The following is a 24,034-nucleotide window of genomic DNA, read 5'->3' on the forward strand; positions in this document are numbered from 1 at the left end:
GTATTAATAAGAAAGAGAAAATTATATAGTGTATAACAAGGGGTATATAAATTTTAATAGTTTTTTATAATGTGTGAGAACTCCTTAAATGACATTTAAAATGTAATAGAGGGAGTCTGAAATTGGAATGTTCCACACAAAAGAAAGTATTTGGGAATGATAGCCAAAAAAATGATAAAGCTAAATGATCTTATTAATCTTATCAAAAGATAAATTAAATACTTTTGATTTAAACCTATACTATTTGACTGAATTTTTTTATAAAATCAAGATTTTGTTGGAGATTTGGGATTAATGTAAAAATCTTTTAATCCAAAATTGAATATATTTTAATCACCATAATTTTTTTTGTTTGTGAAATTTGTTTGGATATACAGATTAATATTATCCTTAATAATTTTTTGTTTGTTTATTCTTGATTGCATTGGCAAATCTAGTAATTCTTTAAAAATGTATTAGTTAAATAAACGATATAAAAATTGTAGTATCTAAAATGCCTCATGCCGGCTTTGATTCTTGAAGCAAAACATACAAATTGATTATTGTGCACTTGTGGTTTAACCGTGGTCTCTAAGGTGAAACTTTGAGGTGAATATACACACATCAATTCTCTATACATACTCTCTCTCGCATTTGGATTCTCGGTGGTGTTCATCCTTATTATGTTTCATTAACCCCGATATGATGTTTGTACTATATGGCACACAAGCAAACACTATACTATATGATGTTACATTCTCGGTGGCAGATCTCTTTATTCATACCAAACTCTAAAACAAAGAAGCAAACACTATACTATTGAAGTTGAACCTGGAAATAAATATAAGAAAGATTTCAAAAAGGATCATCTAACTGATTTCACTTTGCCATTGCTCTACTACCTGTTAGATTCTAAAATATGGTTACATAATATTTTAAATTTATGTTGGACAAATATATGATTGTATAACATTTGGGAATTAGTGGGGATGTTCACTCTTAAATTTGAACCGACCGGTTGGATTTCTTATCAGCCGTATAAAGAAAAGAAGACAAGAGAACATTAGTTTCACGGTTGAACCGGAACTTTCGGTTGAACCGGGCGGTTTTTGGCAAAATTGAACACTACCAAATTGAAAAGGTATAATTTTTTCACTGAGTCCACCATTTTCTCTGCTCGTCGGCGAAGTTCACATTCACCGGCATACAGTGGCTTCGTCTTCGAGAGTTCACCTCTTGTGCCACAAAAGGAAAAATGTTAACCACTCATGCCACTGTTATGTTTGCTTTTTATTATTGAATTTCTTTTAAATCGTAAAACTGAGTAATTTACCAAAAACCCAGACGAAAATAAGAAAACTACGACCCAACCTAATAAACCCGAACCCAGCCCACTTGAAAATAACCCGGCCCATAAAATTTCCCCAAATTTACCCTAATTTCCCTAAGTGTAAATCGAAAACTGTAAAATTTCAGAAAAATTTCACCCGTCTCCCGTGAATTCGATTCGTTTCTCTCTCGAATCTCTCTTCTCCGCTCCGTCGCTTGTTTTCCGGCGTCTCGTCGTCTCCGTCGTCTTCTTCTAGCCTCAGAACTTCGGCCGTCGTCTGTGGTACTCCGTCAATCGTCTCCTCCGTCTCCTCCGCGTTCATTTGTCTTTTCGTCTCTGCCGCCTCCGTTCGTATTCGTTTCCTCCGCGTGTCTTCGTCTCCTCCGTATATGGCTCGTGTGATAGAGGGAGGTAGGGAATATGAGTCAACAGAAAGGTCTCGAGAAGCTTCGACGACGGATGTCGCTGTGCCAACAAAAGCTCCGCTTGATGCTTCTGTTCCGACAGAAGATCCGACGGATTCCGCTGTTGCTGTATTTGTTCCAAGAGTGGATGCTTCGGTTCTGGAATTGTCTGATAGAGAAGGGAAAGACTCAGTCCGTGAGTCAAATGAAGACGTTCGTGAGTCCGATAAAGAAGTCAGTGAGTCAAAGGAGAAAGAAAAAGAAGTCCGTGAGTTGTCAATTGATGGTCAGGGTTGTGATAACGAGGAAGAAGAGAGAGTTGGTGATGCTGAGGGTGGAGAACGGAGTGGTGATAATGAGGACGAAGATGTTGCTGGTGTCGTAAAGGTAAGTAACAGTTGGTATTAGTCGTATATGGTGTAAAAGGTAAGCAACAGACATAGTTGTACTCAATTGTATGTGTCCGAAATATGCAGAATATAGTTGATATGGCTATTGAGGAAGAGGAACAGGAGAGGGTAAATGATGTTGCAGCTGATACAGATGAGGATGATGATGATGAGGGATTCCAAACATTGACGCCAGAGAGCATGTACTTTAGTCCAACTGAGTACAACAAGGTATGTAAGGTACGTAAAAAGTGTAAATTGGGCCAAAAAGTGGCCATGATAGAGGCATTTGATGAGGAAGTTAGTTGGTTTAGGAATCATGCTCAGTTTAAGCATATATTCCACATGCCTAAGGAACCAAATCACATGATTCAAGGCATGTGGATGCTTATGCTTCGCACTGCTCGCACGGGTATGGAGAATGAGTGTTGGTTTGTTGTGAATGGAGTGCCTATAAGGTACTCCTTGAAAGAGCATGCTTTGTTGACCGGGTTGGACTGCCATGAGTACCCAAAGAATCATGAGAAGAAGGGTAGTTTGAGGTTTGTCAGAAGGATGTTTGGGAGGACAGACCTAATCAAAATCAAAGATGTAGAAAAGAAGTTGGCAGCTATTAAGAGTGAGAAGTGTTTGGATAGGAAGAAGTTGATTATTTTGTTGTTTTTATGTGCGGTTGTGAAGGCTGATTCTAAGGGTGATGGGAACATAGAGCAATTCCTGTTAAGGATTGTTGATGATGTTCATGCTTGTGAGATATTCCCGTGGGGAAGGTATTCTTTTGAGCAATGTATGACAGGGATCCGGAGAATGATGAAAAACATGAAAGGTGAGGTGAAACCAAAAGCACAGAGCAGCTTTTTTGGATTCATCACTCCTCTTGAGGTAAAAACTTGTGAATATTGTAATGAGTTAGAGTGTTTAAGTTATAGTAGTAAAACTGTGTTATTGTGAATGTGTAGATTTTTGCATTTGAGTGCATACCACAGCTTGGAAGGCGATTCAGAGAAGCTGTTCCCGCAGCTAATGACTGTCCAAGAATGTGCAAATCTAAATTCACTGACAGTTGCATGAAGGGCTTTACCTTGGATGAGATAAACCAAGCCCTTGGTGAAATTAAGGTTAGCTTTTGGTGCCTTTACTTCTCTTAGTATGCATATTTATTGAGATTGATGCTATGTGTATTTGACAGGATATCTCAAGCATCTTGGAACCTGATATGGATGAGAAAGAGATGTTGTCTGGCCTTGTTGAGAAAGATGTTGATGAAGGGATGGGATTTATTGATCCAGTTGTTGAAGGTTGGAGAGAGCAGCTGATCAGAAAGAAGAAGAAAATCTGGTGGAAAAGTCTATACCAGATGGACTTGCAGGCTCGGGGTTTTGGTGATGTTGTCCCTGAAGTGGCTGAGAGGCTTGGTGATGTTAAAGAAAGTGATGGTGAAGTCCCTGAGAGGCTTGGTGATATCCTCTCATTACAGTCAGCTGTGGACAAAGGATTTGCGAAGATCATGGAGAAGTTGTCTGAGATGGATAGCAAAGTGAGTATGCTGGATGGGAGAGTGAAAGAGTTAGAGGGTTATGTGTCAGTCCAGCTAGAGAAAGAGCGGTACAATGAGTATCATCCAGGGACTTCAAGTGATTTTGTGCCAACCTATTGTACACCAACTGCTAATCAACCAATAGCGAGTCCGACAAAGGCTTTGGTCCTTCACAGTGGTTTCACAGACCCTAAGCCAATCCAGATTCAAGAATTGAGTGAGTTTACATTTTTGTAGTTTTTATTGTAACATACATGTTCTAACATTGGAGTTGTGTAGGTGATGAAGGTGATGAGGAGCAGCTGGCTAGGAAAGAGAAGGAGAATAAGAAGAAGAAAGCAGTGAGGCCGAAGCATAGTGGCCCTACAATCCAGACCGGGAAAAAGAGACAAAGGAAGGCTTCCAGGTTTCAGGCTGAACAGTTTACAGCAGAGGGGAAGGGGAAGGGGAAGAAGCGGCAGAAGAAATAGGTGATCTTTATGAGAGATCACTCTTTATGAGTAATTGCTTTTGTGTAGGACAAAACTTATATTTTCTGAGTATTTTGCGGTTATCTTTTATTAGGATTCAAAACATTGTACTATCTTTTGGTTGTGTTGTGGTTTAGGTGCATTTTTTGTATTTGGGGTTTAGGATGATTCATAAATTATATTTTAAAAAATTATGCATCTGGTCCAACTACTAACAAACGTGGGACAACTATTAACACAAGTAGGACAACAGGAACAACTACTAAATACAATATATTTAAATTTTAGTTGGACCAGTTGATCCAGGGACAACAACTATTAAAAATACTTAGTGAGTACATATAAGTCGGAGTTGTACCGGTTGAACCAAGTACAACTACCATTACTGCAGGTACAACTACTAATAATACTTCATGAAAACACAATTCCATATCCAAAATACAAATTCAAATATTACAAATTTAAATTTTAGTTGGACCAGTTGATCCAGGGACAACTACTAATAATCCAGGGACAACTATATTATAAACCTGGGACAACTACTAAATTAATTTTAAATTTTAGTTGGACCAGTTGATCAAGGGACAACTACTAATAATCCAGGGACAACTATATTATAAACCTGGGACAACTACTATTAAAAATACTTAGTAAATACATATAAGTCGGAGTTGTACCGGTTGAACCAAGTACAACTAGCATTACTGCAGGTACAACTACTAATAAGACTTCATGAAAACACAAATCCATATCCAAAATACAAATTCATATCCAAAATACAAATACAAAGACTAGGTGGTAATCATACAATATTATTACCAACTTGAAAGTAACCCCTTAAGCCTCGCAATCTCGACTTCTTTTGTGGCTAACCTCGCTTTAAGGGCATCAATTTCTTCACGCATAAGACGAATAGTTTCCCGGATCGACTCCAAAGCAGGTGGAAATCCACCCCTCGCAACCTCAAGAGAGGTTAAAACGTCAAATCGTAGGTTTATCTTGGACAGCTCCTCCGTAACCGCACAATCCCACCACTGAACTAGGTGATCTCGATTAACCTTATATTCGTCTCCATCCTAGGAAGAATATAGAAAGTTCAAAACCAGCAAGTTGTACTTAGTTGTTCCAGAATTGCAACTAAACCATACCGTAAGCAATGGGCATCTATATACGCGCTCTCCTTGTCGCTGTCCTGTTATACACCGCTCAAGCTTGACCATTAAACCGCAGAAACACCTCTTGGGAACACCATAATTGGCGTCCGCATTTCGGCATCCACTGTTGATACTTTCTACGGATGTGGAGGGTTGAGAGTAACTATAAGGCATATCTACGGTTAAGAAGATGAAGCTCGGTAAGTAGATCTGACCATTCAATCAAACATAAATCAATTAAATCTTACAATTTTTTGGGTAGATCTGAAAATCTTACAAATCTCATATACCCTAATTACCAGAATTGCAGATCTACTAAACTGAAGTACTCTAAGAGAATTGTCATACCTTATAACGGCGAGAGAAGGAAGAAAAAGAATAGATCTGAAAACCCTAATTTTTTTGGGTTTCTCGTGAAGAAGAGAGAAGAAGAAGAAGAAGAAGAAGAAGAAGAAGAGAGAAAAGAAGAAGAAGAGATAAAGAAGAAGAGATCGAGATGTGAGAGAGAGAGAGTAGTCAAAAACTAGTGTGAACACATTTATGTGGGACCCGATTTAAGTCAAAAGTAGTCAAAACTAGTGTGAACACATTTACGTGGGACCCCCGACAAATAGATTTTCTACATAGTTGTTTTTAGATGTTCAGTTGTCCTAATTTCCTCACAGTTGAACTATTTCAAATTTTGTAATTTTATAGTTGAACCTTAAAAATACCATAGTTATCTAGTTGTTCACATCAATTTCCACATTATATTGGTGTTTAAGAAGTTTTCATATAATAATTTGTCAGAAAACATAGTTTCCATACTTATTTCATCTTTATAGATGAGCTTGAACTAATTGTTCCTTGTTACCTAAAGAGTGATTTGTGTAATTTTGGTTTTAGCTCACATTAATTATTGATAATGTTACATATTATATATTGAAATTATTAAATGTACTTCCAGAGTGTAAAAATGTTTTAAACTACTTATTATTGTTTGATTTATGTAACTTTGTATTTTTATATATTTAGTTGTTTCCAGTTGTATCGGTTGAACCCAGAAACCATTTTTACTAATATTGCTAAGAAATAAAATAGTTTTTATTACAAACTAGTCTTACAAATAATAATCCATATATTACAAAGCGATATTAGTCTTACAAATAAAAATACAAGTACAAAGTTGTTTAAGTCACAGTGGTTGAACCCAAATGGTTACACAGTTGTTCCGGTTGAACCCAAATGGTCCAGTTGTTCCAGTTGAACCTAAGTGGTAAAACAGTTGTACCGGCTGTACCAGGGAATTAATCAAGTTGCTTCTGGATCCTCGGGCTGCAGCCATCTCTCCAAGTTAATTCCTGGAACAGCTTTGTTACTCTTTCTCCGTTTTTCTCCAACGGATGGAAACCGTTTATCTTGATTTCGTCCTTTTTTTGGGGTGTATTCCGGCGGGTCAGCCTCCAAATCTTTAATTGGCTCGGGAATAATCCATTCTGACTCATGTGGCACTACAAACAACGTCCTGTAATATGCCAATGCCCAAGTATCTATCAAATAAAAGACGGAGCAGAGTCCATATATGCTTACATCTCCAGCTCTCCCTTCCTTGCGGGCTAGGAACCTTGCTGCGGCAATGGCATGGACACACGGGTACTTGTCTATATCAAAAGTCTTGCAAGAACAAGTTTTCATTTTCAAATCCACCAAAAAGCTTACCGAATGGAGATCAATGACGTTGTATTCTTGTCTATAACTGTTAAGCTCAACAACTTTTAACTTCGCAGCAACTGGACATCGAGCATGCAAGATGTTCTCCACAAAAGGCACAACTTGTGATGTGCTCGATGCATTACCTGAATCTTGCCTATGTTTGTTAAACCATTCAGAGAACTTCTCAACAAGGGCATCAATCATAGGTAAGAGGTCATACGTCCTCGCTTTCCTAAACACAGCGTTCATTGACTCCGCAGCATTGCTAGTGTCTATGTTGTACTTGTCTCCTTGGAAATGGCACCTGGACCACTGCTCTCTCTCTATAGTTTTATCTAGATAGTCAGCAACATTAGACCACCGACTCCTAAAAATACCATATTCTCTATTGAACTCACTCTCAGTATAAGCATGAGCGCAATCCATGAACTTCTTCGCAGCTCCCTCCTTATCAATCTTCGCACGGAGTCTCAGATTTTGAGACAAATGCCATATACAGTGTACATGATGCGCATTCGGGTACACCGTCATGACAGCCTTCTTGATGCTTTGATGCCTGTCACTAATAAACACCAAATCAGGAACTTCTGGATATACAGTTTTCAGCTTCTGGAAAAACCATATCCAACTATCATCCTTCTCCGCATCAATCACACCAAATGCAAGAGGGTAATGGTGATGATTAGGATCTTGAGCTGTTGCGATAACCAACATCCCGCCATATACAGTTTTGAGATGAGTTGCATCCACAATTATCACTTTCCGCATTGCCCTGAAGCCTTCAATGCTAGCGCCCAAAGCTATGAATAGGTATTTGAACTTCTTCTCTTCCAACTCCACACTTGTTACAGTCCCTCTATTTACTTTCTCTAACATGTAAAGATAAGAAAACAACATCTTGTAGCTTTTTTCCGGTCCACCTCTCACTTCACTAACATGCTGCATTTTCCCTCTTAATGCAGTGGAGTATGAACAATGCACACCAAGTCTTCCTGTCACAATAGACATGATGCTTTTTGGATTTGGGGTCTGTATATTACCTGGAAAGTCAGCATGCAAAACAGCTGCTATTAATCGTGGTGTTCCTCTCTGTACACTATTGCTTGTAGACTCAACAGACCGAGAGCATGTATGGATCTTTCTATGCACTCTAACACTCCAATAATCTGATTGCTTTGTTCTCGCAACTCGTAAATACCATTTACACCCTTCAGAATATTGTTTGCATCGTAACATAAGTCTCACCGGGTCAGACTTAATAGTTGAAACCCCATAAACTTCTTGTTTTGCAGCTTTGTTTACCAATTCCCACACTGCCTCCTTAGAACAAAATTCTTGATAAAGTTCTATACCCGTACCATCTTCCCATTCTATATTCTTCGGAGTACCTTTTACACGATTTGGAATAGCTGGAATATCATCAAAATCAAAAATACCATCCACATCTTCATCCAAATGGTTATCCATCGACCTTTCCACAGCCACAACTTCCATACCTGTCACATTCTGACACACTTCATTCACCATAACTTCATTCACCATATCTTCATTCACCAAAACTTCATTCACATCATTCACCAAAACTTCATTCTCATCATTCACATCATTCACCAAAACTTCATTCACATCATTCTCCAAAACTTCATTCACATCATTCTCCATAACTTCATTCACATCATTCTCCAAAACTTCATTCACATCATTCTCCAAAACTTCATTCACATTCACTAGCTCTACATAATTCACACCAACTGAACTTCGACGCTCCGGTACTAACACTTCCACCCTCTGGTTATTGTCACTTAATAGCTCCACATGCAAAACTGGAATACGACCCTCTTCATCACATTCTGTTAAAAAAATGTATACGTCCTCATCATCTACAATATATGTCTCTCTCCGAGCTTTAGATAGATTGTAACTCAGTTTCAGATTCCCAGGGACTCCATTCTGGCCAACCTTCGCAGTGATCTTATCTAATAGCACCGAATAAGTTATCTTCTCTAAACATGCCGTCTTAAACGATATAGCGTATAGTGAATTTTTATAAATCCACTCATTCCCTTCTGAATAGTACCCTCCATAGTCAAAATGTACGTTAGTATGGCTCTTCTTCTTCATCGCCTCCTGAAATTACAACAATTTAAAACATAATTACAAACACAATTTGTTACAGTTATACTAGTTGTACCTGTTGGCCTACATACTATCGGTTTTACCAGCTAGGCCTATACTCTAACAGTTGTACCAGTTGACTATGGAGGGTACTATCCTGAAAATACAACAATTATAAACAGCACAAATCTACACCATTTTTCATAGTTATACTAGTTGTACCGGTTGGCCTACATACTATCAGTTGTATCAGTTGGCCTACATTCTACCAGTTGAACCAGTTGGCCTACATTCTACCAGTTGAACCAGTTGACTATGGACTACTATCCTGAAAATATAACAATTAAAAACAGCACATACACCATTTCTCACAGTTATACTAGTTGTACCAGTTGGCCTACATACTATCAGTTGTACCGGTTGGCCTAAATATTATCAGTTGTACCAATTGACTAAGGAGGGTACTATCCTGAAAATATAACAATTAAAAACTGCACATACACTATTTGTCACTGTTATACTAGTTGTACCAGTTGTACCAATTACTATCAGTTGTACCAGTTGGCCTAAATACTATCAGTTGTACCAGTTGAATAATTAAACTTAGTTGTACCAGGTGGATTACAGACCATCAGTTGTACCAGTTGAATAATTAAACTTAGTTGTACCAGGTGGATTACAGACTATCAGTTGTACTAGTTGGCCTACATAATAAAAGTTGAACCAGTTTTCATAGTTGTCCCAGTTGACTGAGCTGACTCGATTCTACATAAAATGTGACTCGATTCAACAATGGACGAGCTACATTCGTTTAATAACCAATGCAAATGCCAACATTCCTCAATATGCTATCGATTCTCTCGATTAATTGAAAAAAACCCAATTCTCTTTCAAATCCCTAATTTTAAAGAATTCCAAAATACTCATAAATTACCTAAAATTCTATCAATGCAGCAATGTCAAGAGGATTTATGAGAAAAAAACTAACCGATTTCGAAAAGGACGACGACTCTCTTCAGCCGTACTTGCAGATCGGCGGGAGCTGTGGAGTTCGGAGCTGTGGCGGAGGATTGTCGGGTTTGGAGGAGAGAGAGAGGAGAGAGAGTAGGACGAGAGAGAGAGATTAGAGAGAAACGTTTTTCATTTCTTTTTTGATTTTTTTTTCCTTCTTTCATTAAGGGCAAATTCGTCAGTTCACAATATCGGTGGCATGCAGATTATTCAGTGGCATGCCAGATCATTTTTTCCCAAAAAGTGGCATAAGTGATAAAAATTCTTCGTCTTCTTCCTCGTGATATTTGATTTTCATCACAATCTATACAGTCACCACCATCGGAGGTCGCAGCGCCGGATCTTCGCCACGTCAGCAAATACTGCGTCTTCTCTGTTCAATTCGCCGCCGATCTCCCTCTCTGAGCGTAATTACCAAATCGTGCTTAGGTATTCTATCGACTCTTGTCTCATACACCTTCCAATTCATCTTCATGCAGCTAATTAAGTAATTAGTCAAGGGTTTTCTTGAATCAATTTAAAACGTTGTGGTTAAATCGATGAGAATGCTCATGTTTTGGGGTTAGGGTGTGAAGAAAATTAGATTGATTCTTTCTCCTGCTAATTAGATCGATCTCGATCTTTCACTCTCCTTAGACGATTGATCATGGAAACTCCTGGAAGAAAAGTTTTGTATGAGATACGTCATCATGCTTCATTGCCTTTTGTTCCTAGATATCCTCCTCTTCCTCAGGTACAAGATTCGTCTTACTTATTGAGTCTAACTAATTGCTTTGTGTATAGTGTTTATTTATATCTTACATTGCGCTTTGATCTGTTGTCGAAGTTTAGGCAGATGGAGCTGATTCGAAAGGAGGGCTTCGGTCTCTTGTCTCCATTAGAGGTTAGTCGCAGATGGTTGATTCTCTAGTTTTTGTATAATTCAAAGATCTGTGAATTTGAATTTTTCTGTTTTATGAGCTTGTAGGAATCATGTTTGTGTACATTGCATTTTGTTTAATTAGCATTATAGACCGTTCGTTGATACAGGCTTCTTCATCTCTATTCTCTTATGGTATTAAGGTTTTAGTCAACTCAAGGAAAAGTGGAGTGGATATTGGAATCCGAGAAAGACTAATAAACCGGTGTCGTTATTTATTTCACCAAGAGGAGAACTTGTGGCTGTCACTTCCGCAAATCATGTTACTATCTTACGAAAGGATGATGATTACAGGAAACCTTGTGGCAATTTTACATGTAAGAAATTCTGACATATCTTCCCTTGCTTTCACATATGTTTGCCTGATAATGTTTTCCGGGGATCACTGCCATAGCACACTCAAATAAAAGAAGTTGTAGAATACTGCATTTATCTTGTCAAATACTATATTCTTGATTTATTGTGATAACAAATGCCTGTAATATTTTAGAAATGCATTTTTTCTCCAAGTTTGGTATGTGGAATCATCCTTTTGTGAAACCTTACTGTACCAGTCATTTATTCTGTTCATTTCAAAAATACGCTCTCCTCAAAATACCTTTTTCCTTCTCTCTGTTTCCTTAACTCATGGTCCTTTCCATGCCTATGTCATGGTCCTCTAACTTCTGTTCATTGCATCAGCCAACATATCAGGATCATTTACTTCTGGAGTGTGGTCCGAAAAACATGATGTTCTTGGTCTTGTGGATGATAGTGAGACCCTCTTTTTCATCAGAGCTAATGGTGAAGAAATAAGTCAAGTCACAAAAAGAAACTTGAAGGTTTCTGCATCAGTATTAGGATTAATAGAGGACGACTGTGATTTGCAACCATCATGTTTGTACGTTTCCTTCTGTCCCTATTTGTTATTGATTAAGACTTAAAGAGTACTGGGATCCTAATGTTCCCCTGAGCATTACAATATACTTGTTTGCTTAAGGCCTAATGCTGATATGAAATTTTGACTGGTGGTCTGTCCTAATGACAATTTTCCTGCAGGTGTTCATTCAGTGTACTTACATCAGATGGACTTATTCATCATGTCGAGATCAGTAGGGAGCCAAGCGCTTCTTCCTTTTCCAAACATGCTTCAAATAGTGTCTCAGCTTTGAGAAAGCAATTCCCCAACCACGTTTTTTGCTTTGATTACCATCCAAATCTTTCTTTTCTTCTTCTTGTTGGTAGTGCTGCAGGCATATCATCGACAGGGAGTTCTGGTAAGTTTTATACAACTTATTTTGTTGAGGAAGTTTGGAATTAGGAGTACTTATTGTTAAAACTCTTGTAAAGAAGACTTGAAAGCTACAGTTGCTTGAAATCATTCAATTTGGCAAACCATAGCTGTGTACTATTATATGGGAATGCTACCTATACTTTATCAGTGTTTGTGATAGTTGAATAAAAAGTGTGGTTGTTGAAATATTTCCGATGGACAGAGATGTTAGGTTTATGATTCTGGGATAATTAATGTTTTTATTAACTTACTTTCAGGTTCATCATGTATCTCACTTTGGCGTAAGTGTCAGAATTTAGGTCTGGAACTGTTGTCCACCACAAAGTTTGAAGGCGAGTATTGTGAGAACAAAGATGATCAGTTGGCATATCCAAAGACTTTAATCTCACCTCAAGGGTCACATGTTGCAAGTCTTGATAGCAATGGGTGCGTGCATCTTTTCCAGTTAGATAAAGCAAGATTGACACTTTCGTGCTGTCCTTCTGAAGACAGTTCTGATTCACTGAAGCCAGATAAGTCACTAAAAAATTGGAAAGAAAGTTTAAGAAATGTCGTAGATTTTACTTGGTGGTCTGATCACGCCCTTACAATTTTGAAAAGGAGCGGTAACATTAGTATATTTGACATCAATAGGTGTGTTATAGTTCAAGAGGATGCTACCATTTATTCTATGCCTGTCGTGGAAAGAGTTCAGAGATATGAGGGACACATTTTTCTTTTAGAAAGTTCAACACAGGAAGCAAAATCAGCCCTGGCCAAGGTTGACAAGGACCCAAGTGAATTGCATCATACTAGTGAGCATAGTATGTTATGGAGGCTAATATCTTTTACTGAGAAAACAATTCCTGAAATGTATAAAATCTTAGTTGAGAAATGCCACTATCAAGAAGCGTTGGATTTTGCTGATAGTCATGGCTTGGACAGAGATGAAGTTTTCAAGTCAAGATGGTTGAACTCAGGAAAAGGAGTCAGTGATGTGAGCACGATTCTATCAAAGATAAAAGATAAAGCTTTTGTGCTCTCCGAATGCTTAGATAGAATTGGGCCAACAGAAGATTCCATGAAGGCCTTACTTGCGCATGGACTTTATCTAACTAATCACTATGTATTTGCTAAATCTGAAGATCAAGAATCCCAACAACTTTGGGAATTTCGTTTGGCTAGGCTTCGTCTATTACAGTTTAGTGAAAGGCTCGACACATATTTGGGGATAAGCATGGGCAGGTATATATCTTTACGCTTGCTATCTCTTTTCCTTTCTGCAGATAGGCAACCTGGCATGCTATATAGTACTAATTAGGTCTTGCATATCCAGGAGGTTCTATGGTTATCCAACACAGGATGAGTGTCGTTTAGAATTTGGTTAGAATTTGACATCGATTCTAGAGTTTAAAGTGTTTTCGTGGGTTTGATTGCAACTTGAAAACTTAGAACCCTCTTTTGACACCCTTAGATACCCACTCAGGCAATTTTCATCTGATATCTCCAAGCTCTTTGCATATGGGTTCTGCATTTCAGAATTTCTGGTTCCTTTTTATCTACTGTTAAACTACACTATCCAGTTACTTCTTAAAATGGTTAATGACATTGTCTCCACAGATATTCAGTGCAGGATTACAGAAAATTTCGGAGTATTCCTATCAATCAGGCTGCTATTTCACTTGCCGAGAGCGGGAGAATAGGAGCCTTAAACCTGCTATTTAAGCGGCATCCTTATTCACTTGCTTCGTTCATGCTGAAAATTTTGGCAGCTATTCCTGAAACAGTCCCCGTTGAAACGTATGCACATCTTCTTCCGGGAAAATCTCCTCCAACGAGTATGGCAGTGAGAGAAGAAGACTGGGTTGAATGTGAGAAGATGGTTAGATTTATTAATAACTTGCCGGAGAATGGCAAGAATGATTCTCTGATTCAAACTGAGCCAATTGTTAGAAGGTGTTTGGGGTATAATTGGCCATCATCACAAGAACTTGCTGCATGGTACAAAAGTAGAGCTAGAGATATTGATTCGTCCACTGGGCTGTTAGACAACTGCATTTGCTTGATTGATATTGCATGTCGAAAAGGCATATCTGAGTTGGAACAGTTCCATGAGGATCTATCATACTTGCACCAGATAATTTATTCTGACGAAATTGGAGGTGAAATCTGCTTCAGCTTAAGCCTTGTTGGGTGGGAGCATTTATCTGATTATGAGAAATTTAAAATAATGGTTGAAGGGGTCAAAGCTGATACTGTGGTTAGAAGATTGCATGACAAGGCAATTCCATTTATGCAGAAAAGGTTTTTGGGGACAAACAACCGTAATGTGGAGTCCTTTCTAGTTAAATGGCTGAAGGAGATGGCAGCAAAAAATGATATGGATTTATGCTCAAAAGTTATAGAGGAAGGGTGCATGGATTTACATACTGTTTGTTTTTTTAAGGATGAGTTTGAAGTTGTTGATTGTGCTCTGCAATGTCTGTATTTGTGCAAAGTTACGGATAAGTGGAATGTCATGGCAACAATGTTATCAAAGCTACCGAAGACAAATGGTTAGTTGTCCAGATCCAATGTATTCCAACCCAAAGTCTATGTAACTAAATTATCAGATGTCTTATCAAGTCATTACTGTATCAAACTGACATCCATGCAAATGCAGATGATGCTGGTGAAGACATTCAGAAAAGACTCAAACGGGCGGAAGGTCATATAGAAGCAGGGAGGCTTTTGGAGTTTTATCAGGTTTGAAATGTTTCTGCATCTTGAATTAATTAAGTTGGTGTCTTAGCAAAAATTCTGTAGCCTGTTCCATGTGCACTGGATTGGTTCTCTGCCTCTGTAGAAGTACAAAGGGATCTTATGTTTGACATTATGGAAGTTCTAATGCTACCTTCTCTTTCTCCACAGGTCCCCAAACCAATTAATTATTTTCTTGAGGTTCATTTGGATGAAAAAGGTGTAAAGCAGATTCTTCGACTCATGCTTTCGAAATTTGTTCGTCGTCAACCTGGACGATCTGATAATGACTGGGCATGCATGTGGCGTGATCTGAGACAGTTGCAAGAGAAAGCCTTTTATTTCCTTGATCTTGAGTTTGTGCTCACAGAGTTCTGTAGAGGACTTCTAAAGGCTGGGAAGTTTTCTCTGGCTAGAAATTATCTCAAGGGTACAGGCTCAGTTGCTCTGCCGTCAGAGAAGGCAGAGAGTCTTGTTATTAATGCGGCAAAGGAATACTTCTTCTCTGCTCCGAGCCTTGATTCGGAAGAAGTAAGTGGTGTTTCTATGTTTGTGTATAAAGCTTTTGTCTATGCTAAATAGATTTATGCAACTTTAAATCCTGTTAAATTTTTTCTTCTGGTGCTGTAGATTGTTTTGTTAGCAACAATTCTCATTGTGCTTGGATGAATTTTCATTTGCATTTTTTAAAATTATATTTTTCAGATATGGAAAGCAAGGGAGTGCCTGAATATATTTTCTAGTAGCCGGACTGTTAAAGCCGAGGCCGATATCATTGACGCAGTTACTATTAGGCTTCCAAATCTTGGGGTTCGTCTCTTACCAGTGCAGTTCAAACAAGTAAAAGACCCAATGGAGATTATTAAGATGGCAATCACGGGGCATCCTGGGGCTTATCTACATGTTGAAGAACTTATTGAGGTTGCTAAACTTCTTGGGTTGAATTCTTCAGAAGATAGATCATCTGTTGAAGAAGCTATTGCTAGAGAAGCTGCAGTTGCAGGGGATCTGCATCTGGCTTTTGATCTATGCCTTGTTCTAACCAAAAAGGGGCATGGTCCCATTTGGGATTTAGGTGCTGCAATAGCAAGAGGTCCTGCACTTGAGCACATGGATATAAGTTCTAGAAAGCAGTTGCTTGGCTTTGCTTTGGGTCACTGTGATGATGAATCGATCAGTGAGTTATTGCACTCATGGAAAGATCTTGACCTGCAAGGCCAATGCGAGACTCTGGGAATGTTATCTGAGTCGGATTCTCCTGATATTCACAAGATGGACGGTGTTTCTTGTCTTAGAGAATTCCCTCAGATGCTTGATGGGCTATGCAGTGATCAACAACTAGATTTGGATAGAGTCAAAGATTCACTTTCTTGTATTGCTAAGGACTTACCGGTTGATAATAGAGTGGACTTGGAATCTCTTCTAAAGGAAAATGGGAAGCTTCTCTCGTTTGCTGCTTCACATCTTCCTTGGTTGCTTAAGCTGGGTAGAAATAGGAAACTGGATAAAAGTCTAGTGCTTGATTCAATTCCTGGAAAGCAGTTTGTCAGCATAAAAGCAACTGCTCTTGTTACCATTCTTTCCTGGCTGGCAAAGAATGGTTTTGCGCCGAAAGATGAGCTGATAGTTATGATTACAGACTCAATCATCGAACAACCGGTAACAAAAGAGGAAGACATTATAGGATGCTCCTTTCTGTTGAATCTGGTAGATGCATCTAATGCAGTAGAAGTTATTGAGAAGCAGTTGAGAATAAGGGGGAACTACCAAGAAATCCGAAGTATCATGAGTCTAGGGATGATATATAGTTTGCTACATGACTCTGGAGTAGAGTGCACAGCTCCCATCCAGAGGAGAGAACTGCTACGGAAGAACTTTGAGAGAAAGCAAACAGAAAGTCTCTCTGGTAAGGGTTTCTGGGTCTATTATTTTCTCAAATTACCTGTTTTCTTTTACTGTTTTTGACCTCTAGGTACTGTTTTATATATATCCAGATGATATGAGCAGGATCGACAAACTTCAATCAACTTTTTGGAAGGAATGGAAACATAAATTAGAGGAAAAAATGCATGATGCTGACCGTTCTAGAATGCTGGAGAGAATTATTCCTGGGGTTGAGACTGAAAGGTTTTTGTCACATGATATGGAATACATTAAGGTTGCTGTTTTCTCTCTCATTGAATCTGTGAAATCCGAGAAGAAGCTGATTTTGAAGGATCTACTAAAATTGGCTGATACATATGGCTTGAAGCAATCAGAGGTAAATTTCACTTAGTATATAACTCATTAACGTTTATCCATTCCCCAATTGCAACTACTATATACCTGTCATTGTCTTCTCGCCAGGTGATATTACGGTATTTAAGCTCTATCCTTTGCTCTGAAATTTGGACAAATGAGGACATCACGGCTGAAATTTTACAAGTCAAGGACGAAATACTTTCCTTTGCTTCAGACACCATACAAACCATAAGCACAATCGTGTACCCAGCAGTTAGTGGTCTTAACAAACAACGCCTTGCTTACATATATAGCCTCCTTTCTGAATGCTATTGCCATTTGGTAGAAAGCAAGGAAGCATCATTGTTGGTTGAACCGCATGGTTCCTTTGCTGGGTTATCAAATTTGTGTAACGTCCTTAAGCAAGAGTGCAGTAGAGTGTCATTTATCAAAGATTTGGATTTCAAAAATATTGCGGAGTTGGGAGGTTTGAACTTTGACAGCTTCAACAATGAAGTCCATGCGCACATCAATGAGATGAACTTGGAAGCTTTGGCCAAAATGGTAGAAACTCTCACTGGCTTATTCATTGAAAATTCCTCCATGGGTCTCATTTCCTGGCAAGATGTCTACAAGCAATATATTATGAATTTGTTAGATACATTGGAGAGTAGAAGAGATCTTGATTTTGGAAGTGCAGAGAGTTTCCAAGGCTTCCACGGTCAACTTGAGAAGACATATGACCACTGCAGAGTATATGTCAGGATCTTGGAACCTTTGCAGGCTGTGGAAATCCTGAAACGGAATTTCACCTTAGTTCTACCACCAAATGGTTCCTACATGCACATCCCTGATAGTTCTAAATGGCAAGAATGTCTTATCTTACTGATTAACTTTTGGATAAGATTAGCTGACGAGATGCAGGAAGTAAAATCATCTAGTCCAAGTTTGGTGGCGAATCTCATCTTAAGCCCTGAATGCATTAGCAGCTGTCTTACTGTTCTTATAAAACTAGTAATGGATGATAGTCTGTACCCAAGTCAGGCTTGGGCTGCAATACTTGTCTACGTTAGATCTGGCTTGGTTGGTGATTGTGCCACTGAAATCTTCAATTTCTGCAGAGCCATGGTCTTCTCTGGTTGTGGATTCGGGCCCATTTCTGATGTCTTCTCAGATTTGTCCTCTCGGTATCCAACAGCTTTGCAGGATCTTCCACATCTTTATTTGAGTGTACTTGAACCTATTTTACAAGATTTGGTATCTGGGGCTCACGAAACACAGAATCTTTACCGGTTGCTCTCTTCTCTTAGTAACTTAGAAGGCAACCTAGAAGAACTGAAGCGTGTTAGGCTTGTAGTCTGGGAACAACTCGTAATATTTTCTGAGAACCTGGAGTTGCCAAGTCAAGTTCGCGTCTACTCCTTAGAGCTTATGCAGTTCATCTCAGGTAAGAATATCAAGGGCTCATCGTCTGAGCTACAATCAAACGTTTTGCCATGGGACGGTTCAGCTGAGTTACTATCATCTATGCAGAAGACTGAAGCCACGCTTAACCAAGCGTTGCCTGACCAGGCTGATGGCTCTAGCAGGCTCACAAACACTCTGGTCGCACTTAAATCATCTCAGATCGCTGTAGCTACCATCTCTCCAGGCCTAGAGATCTCACCGGAGGATTTATCTACTGTTGAGACATCTGTTTCCTGCTTCTCTAAACTCTCTGCTGCTGTTACTACAGCTTCACAAGCTGAAGCTCTTCTGGCTATTTTAGAAGGATGGGAAGAGCTGTTTGAAGCTAAGAAAGCCGAACTATTGCCGTCTAATGACGCAACCGACCAAGGAAATGACTGGGGTGATGATGATTGGAATGATGGATGGGAAACACTTCAGGAATCAGAACCCGTGGAGAAAGTGAAAAAAGAATGCATAGTGTCAGCTCATCCTTTACATTCATGCTGGCTGGATATTTTCAGAAAGTACATTGCATTGTCCATGCCCGAAAATGTTCTACGACTAATAGATGGATCGCTTCAGAAGCCCGAAGAGGTCATAATTGAAGAAAATGAAGCAGAAAGCCTGACCGGGATCTTAGCCAGGACCGACCCATTTCTCGCACTAAAGATTTCTCTTTTGTTACCCTACGAACAGATCAGATCTCAGTGTCTCAGTGTTGTTGAAGAACAATTGAAGCAAGAAGGCATTCCGGAGTTATCGAGTCAGAGCCATCATGAAGTTCTTCTCCTGGTTATATCTTCTGGGACTCTCTCAACAATCATCTCCAATTCGTGCTACGGCTCAGTCTTCTCCTTCCTCTGTTATCTGATTGGAAAGCTATCTCGAGAGTTCCAGGAAGAGCGGATAACACAAGCCGACAACAGAGAATCAAATGCAAGTTCGGAGAGTCGGTTTATCTCATGTTTTGGGCAACTCATGTTCCCGTATTTTGTTTCGGGGCTTGTTAAGGCGGATCAGCAGATATTAGCCGGGTTTCTGGTGACGAAGTTCATGCACAGTAACCCATCTCTTAGTCTGATTAATGTTGCAGAGGCAAGCCTGCGGAGATACTTGGAGAAGCAGCTTGAGTCTTTGGAGCATTTGGAGGATTTGTGTGCGGAGAGCTCAGAACTTGAAACGCTGAAGAATACAGTCTCAAGCTTAAAAGGCAATTCAAAGGAAGTTATACGATCTGCGTTAGCGTCTCTTTCTTCTTGTACAAACAGCAGATGATATGGAAATGGAGGCTTCTTCTGAGGTGACATGGTAACAAAAAAGGAGTAATTAGGAGAGGATAAATCTGTTTATGCGTTTTTATATAGTTTTTTTTACTTTATTTTCTACAGGAAAACTGTTTTTGAGGGTATCCATATAAATTGTCCATCCCAATATGATACCTCCATTTACAATTTTTTATAATTCAAATCAACAACAAATACCAAAGAAAAGTATGGAAATTGGAGAAATTGACCAAAATGAAATGCAATTTCAACTGGTTCAGTTTTGTGATTTTCTCCTACTTGCACTAAGGGTCTGACTGTTTTAACAGCAGCGGGTGTGGTTGCTGGAATGGAACCTAACATATTCCAAATAATACGGATCTTAATGAAAACTTTTAACCTCATTTTGCAGCTTTATATCTGATAAAGAAGATGGAAAAAGTATTATGGACTCTTGTTTAAGAAAAATTTGAAGTATATTGGATATCTATAAAGTGACTTCCAATCTCAAACATATGTACGAAACATATTTCATTCAAATGAAGAAACCCAATGTGATCGGGGAGTTACATATGTTTTATAGTTATTATAGACTATCCCATTTGGGATTTACTTAATTAAGTGCCTCGGATTCTGCCAGAATTAAGCTTGTCCAGTTGATGCCGTCTTGTTGAGGAAAAGAATATGAAAACGGCCGAAAAAGATTGTATCCACTCAGAGGTCGAGGGAAGCCTAGCGGATTGCATATGCCAAAAATATTAGCCGGGGGTGAATTTTTAGAAATCCACCGAGACATATATAACCGAGATGATTTCGTCAATGGAACAAATAAAGAGTGATTCCAGTGGAAGAGAGAGCTCGGCAGATGTCAACATTGACGTTGGTTAATATGCCAACGGCGTAGATGGTGAGAGGACCAAAGTAGCCATATTTCTCCAAAAACCGTTTAATGCACGGACTGACCCGACGAGGATCAAAGCCAAAAGGGAAGTGGAAACTTATTGATGTCCCAAACGACACATGTTTCAGCCACAGCCTCCTCGGACGTAGCAATCTTTGGTCGCTCCGTCACAATAGTGGGAGGATTCTCATCCTCCTCCCTGGATATGTCATAATATTTAGATGAATGGAATGGCAAGTGATCCAATTACCTCTGCGTAGAAGTGAGAAAGGGAAAATAAGTAAGACTCAAAAATGAAACTAACAAGTCTGTCTGGCTTGGCTAGGATGCTTAATAATAAGCTGTTCTGAATGTTCTCGAGAAGAAAGATGACTGGTGAAACTTTCAAAGCATGATTCCAGTGGAAGAGAGAGCTTGACGGATGTCAACATGGACGTCTGTTAGTATACCAACGGCGTAGATGGTGAGAGGTTGACCACAGTAGCCATGTTTCTCCAACAACTCTTTCATGCACGGGCGGACCCGACGAGCATCAAAGCCAGGGTACCGAAAACCGTTTGACGTCCCAAAAGACACATGTTTCAGCCACTGCCTCCTCCGCCGTAGCCTTCTTCATCGTTCAAGAACCTGAGAGATACGCACGCAGAAGTTGGTTGAATCTCGAAATTGTCTAGCTAGGGTTTCGAAGTCCTTTTATTGAAGAAAAAAAAAGGATAGCAACGCTGCCTTGGCGTCCACGCGCTGATATTTTATATATACGGGGTTTAGGGTTTAGGCCTTTTGGGCCTAGTGATCGGTATATAAACAAAACCTTCATGTGAAAGATATTTATTATCATCTCTTCCTTCTCTCCCAAAACCCTAAAGTCGCAGCTCTGCAAATCTCTTAAAGATTCTCTCTTTCAATTCAAGGTACCATGTTTCTTCTGTGGTTCTTTTGATTCTGAGCTTTTGGTTTGTTTTGTTTCGTCTGAGCTTTTGCTTCTGATCGATCTCTATTCATAGTTACGTTCGTCAGATTTGGCAAATTTTGTGATTTTGTTCTTTTTTCTTTTTAGGGTACGGTTCTCGTGTGCGGTGTTGTTTTGATTTCTTATTCGGACTTTGAAATTGGTTTATGTTTTACTGATGGATTTACTTGTTGCTCTCTTCTTTTCTTTTTTTTTTTCCCAGATGCAAATTTTCGTGAAAACACTCATTGGCAAGGTGATAAGTTATCTGTACCGTTGGCTTTTCTCTGCAAGAGACAGAGAGCACGAATTTATCGTAGGTAGAAAACCAAGTGGCTAACAATCGATGATGTCAAGGCTAAGATTCAGGACAAGGAAGGGATCCCTCCGGACCAACAGAGACTCATCTTCGTTGGGAAACAGCTTAAGGATGGTCGGACTCTTGCAGATTACAAGATCCAGAAGGTCTCTTGGTTCTTCGAGCTTTGTGATCTGTGGTCAAAAGTGGTGTTGTTTGATTGAGCCTCATGCGCTTGGGAAGTGACTTGTGGAAAAGAAAACGACTTTGTCTATCGTTTGTTACTTGTTAGGTTTCATTTTCGGTTTTCATTGTTTTGTGATTTCACGTTAGAAAAATTGTTTTGTGATTTCACGTTCTTATTTTTTAAGCCTTCTCAATCACATAAGAAGCATTCTCAGTCAAACATGAAAAAGCATTGTTATTTTTTCTTTCATACACTAATTAATTTGGCATTTCAAGGTGACGTATAAATGAATGATTAGAGATTGAGTGGCTCAGTTTCTAAGCTTCCATCTTTCATTCGAATCCACAGATTATCCCAATCTCTTGTTCATAGGAAAAATTAGGATGATTCCTATAGTCAAGCCCGACCTGAGCTAAATTAAGCAAAAGAAGTTGGTGCTTTAGACGCCAAAAGTATTATCTTTGTTAGTGGCAAAGTCTAATTTTTCGTAGGCAGCATGTCTTAAGTTCTAGCCTTCAATAATGGTTTTTGTGATTTTATACATTTTTTTTGTTGGGCCAAAAAATCTTAAACTATATGAACAAGAACTTAAATCTCTTATGATTCAATAAGAATAAGAAAACTTCATGGTGCACCACAAATTCCCCTAACTCTATAAACGCATATATGATCGTAAAGAAAATATTTCAAAAAATTTATTAATAATAACATATACTATTATTTATTTTTTCTTAGTTATTATAGACTACATCATATATAACATAATATAAAGACTTTTGCATCCGAGGTGCAACAAAACCAGAAACTATATCCCATTTGGGATTTACTTAATTAATTATAGATACATTCTTCCTCTCGTACTTACGAGCCCAAAATAATTTCCCGTTGATCTTCAACTTTACTGATTTATTATTTGATAAAGACCACAATTTTACTGTTTGCCACTCGTTGAGTACGTGATTCATGGTAGCAACCGAGTCCAAGACCAACTTCGCATATAGTGATTGCTCTTGACCATCTCTATTTTCCATGTCAATGCCTTGAACACAATTTTCTCCATATTGTTAGGTGAAAAATTGCTTCACCTCTTCCTGCGACATAGGAACTCCACGAGCAAACGTTATAAACAAGGTCTGTTCGTTAACATCCGTGATGGAGTTATCCCCAACAGCAACATCATGCGTCATGTTGATACTCGCGGAAGTCGAATATCGGGAATGATGGTAGTGTCTTGTGACAAAGGAGGATGTGTGGGTGGTGGAGTCTGGTGATATAGGTTAATCAAATCAATATATATATATATGCAGGAAGATTGTAATAAACTTTAGTAAATTATTTATACTATATGGAGTGGTCTAACTATAATTGGACACCAAGATTTTTTTCTTAATGAAATCGTCACGTCTCTAATGCATTTGTGTATGCAATGTCTTTACATATGGGCATATTTATGATGTACTAAAAAAAAAAACTATTTATGGTGTTCTTTCTTTTAATCCCATATCCTCTTTGTTCATATCTAATTGGAGTATTTTATTTATTTTATTTTTTTGTGATTTGTTAGGAAAATTGCTAGATAAATTTTAGTAGAACTTTTAAATAAATTTGGATCACACATTTGATTAAAAAAAATTATATGGAGTATTATTTTTCTTTTGTTTTGAATATCAGTTATTAGTTATTACCATTGATGTCATCCTAATTTATGAAAAAAATCTCAACAACTATATTTACCAATTTAGTTTATTTTTCTTTTCTTTTTTAATTAAAAAAAAAA

At 38.5% G+C, this 24,034-nt stretch overlaps 4 protein-coding genes and 1 long non-coding RNA gene across 8 annotated transcripts; 3 read left to right on the top strand and 2 right to left on the bottom strand.

The window, feature by feature from the left end:
- Nucleotides 1–1,102: 1,102 nt before the first annotated feature.
- On the top strand, nt 1,103–20,150 carry LOC9308177 (MAG2-interacting protein 2). Of its 4 annotated transcripts, none has more exons than XM_021021753.1 (14): nt 1,103–1,192; nt 10,346–10,510; nt 10,718–10,814; nt 10,913–10,964; nt 11,144–11,317; nt 11,682–11,880; nt 12,039–12,256; nt 12,531–13,497; nt 13,873–14,807; nt 14,915–14,997; nt 15,163–15,522; nt 15,697–16,897; nt 16,986–17,251; nt 17,338–20,150. In XM_021021753.1, the coding sequence occupies exons 3-14, from the start codon at nt 10,728–10,730 to the stop codon at nt 19,933–19,935; spliced, it is 7,140 nt and encodes a 2,379-aa protein (XP_020877412.1). In that variant the 5' UTR covers nt 1,103–1,192; nt 10,346–10,510; nt 10,718–10,727; the 3' UTR covers nt 19,936–20,150. The 4 variants fall into 4 exon arrangements, with proteins under 4 accessions (XP_020877412.1, XP_020877413.1, XP_020877411.1 ...); XM_021021754.1 differs by lacking the exon at nt 1,103–1,192 and adding an exon at nt 13,727–13,799 and having other exon boundaries at nt 10,348–10,510; nt 13,886–14,807; XM_021021752.1 differs by lacking the exon at nt 1,103–1,192 and having other exon boundaries at nt 10,348–10,510; nt 10,648–10,814.
- LOC110227481 (uncharacterized protein At3g43530-like) lies at nt 2,378–4,260 on the top strand. The gene is made up of 3 exons (XM_021021756.1): nt 2,378–2,984; nt 3,062–3,220; nt 3,292–4,260. Exons 1-3 carry the CDS (start codon nt 2,379–2,381, stop codon nt 3,874–3,876), a joined length of 1,350 nt encoding a protein of 449 aa, XP_020877415.1. The 5' UTR covers nt 2,378; the 3' UTR covers nt 3,877–4,260.
- Nucleotides 4,724–5,569, bottom strand: LOC110227482. Its single transcript, XM_021021759.1, has 2 exons — nt 5,258–5,569; nt 4,724–5,185 (listed from the first exon to the last, which is right to left on the bottom strand). The coding sequence occupies exons 1-2, from the start codon at nt 5,435–5,437 to the stop codon at nt 4,925–4,927; spliced, it is 441 nt and encodes a 146-aa protein (XP_020877418.1). The 5' UTR covers nt 5,438–5,569; the 3' UTR covers nt 4,724–4,924.
- Nucleotides 20,151–20,342: 192 nt separating the features above from the next.
- LOC110227483 lies at nt 20,343–22,506 on the top strand. Its single transcript, XR_002331178.1, has 2 exons — nt 20,343–21,734; nt 21,996–22,506. It is a non-coding gene; the product is annotated as an uncharacterized LOC110227483 (long non-coding RNA).
- Nucleotides 22,507–22,955: 449 nt separating this feature from the next.
- LOC9308178 lies at nt 22,956–23,620 on the bottom strand. The gene is given in 1 exon segment (XM_021021760.1): nt 22,956–23,620. A coding segment is annotated over 1 exon segment (360 nt). The 5' UTR covers nt 23,445–23,620; the 3' UTR covers nt 22,956–23,084.
- Between the last annotated feature and the right edge of the window lie 414 nt (nt 23,621–24,034).

This window comes from Arabidopsis lyrata, assembly GCF_000004255.2.
Source record: "Arabidopsis lyrata subsp. lyrata unplaced genomic scaffold ARALYscaffold_6, whole genome shotgun sequence".
Lineage (NCBI taxonomy): Eukaryota > Viridiplantae > Streptophyta > Magnoliopsida > Brassicales > Brassicaceae > Arabidopsis > Arabidopsis lyrata.

Bases quoted from the DNA above. Each gene is read 5' to 3' on its own strand.
- LOC110227481 (XM_021021756.1), top strand. From the start codon at position 2,379: ATGATAGAGGCATTTGATGAGGAAGTTAGTTGGTTTAGGAATCATGCT. The intron at 2,985-3,061 runs GTAAAAACTTGT...GTGAATGTGTAG, and splicing joins GATTCATCACTCCTCTTGAG to ATTTTTGCATTTGAGTGCAT. The intron at 3,221-3,291 runs GTTAGCTTTTGG...TGTATTTGACAG, and splicing joins AAGCCCTTGGTGAAATTAAG to GATATCTCAAGCATCTTGGA.
- LOC9308177 (XM_021021754.1), top strand. From the start codon at position 10,728: ATGGAAACTCCTGGAAGAAAAGTTTTGTATGAGATACGTCATCATGCT. The intron at 13,800-13,885 runs GTTCCTTTTTAT...TATTCAGTGCAG, and splicing joins TCTGCATTTCAGAATTTCTG to GATTACAGAAAATTTCGGAG. The intron at 16,898-16,985 runs GTAAGGGTTTCT...ATATATATCCAG, and splicing joins GCAAACAGAAAGTCTCTCTG to ATGATATGAGCAGGATCGAC.
- LOC110227482 (XM_021021759.1), bottom strand. From the start codon at position 5,437: ATGCCTTATAGTTACTCTCAACCCTCCACATCCGTAGAAAGTATCAAC. The intron at 5,186-5,257 runs GTATGGTTTAGT...TATTCTTCCTAG, and splicing joins ATAGATGCCCATTGCTTACG to GATGGAGACGAATATAAGGT.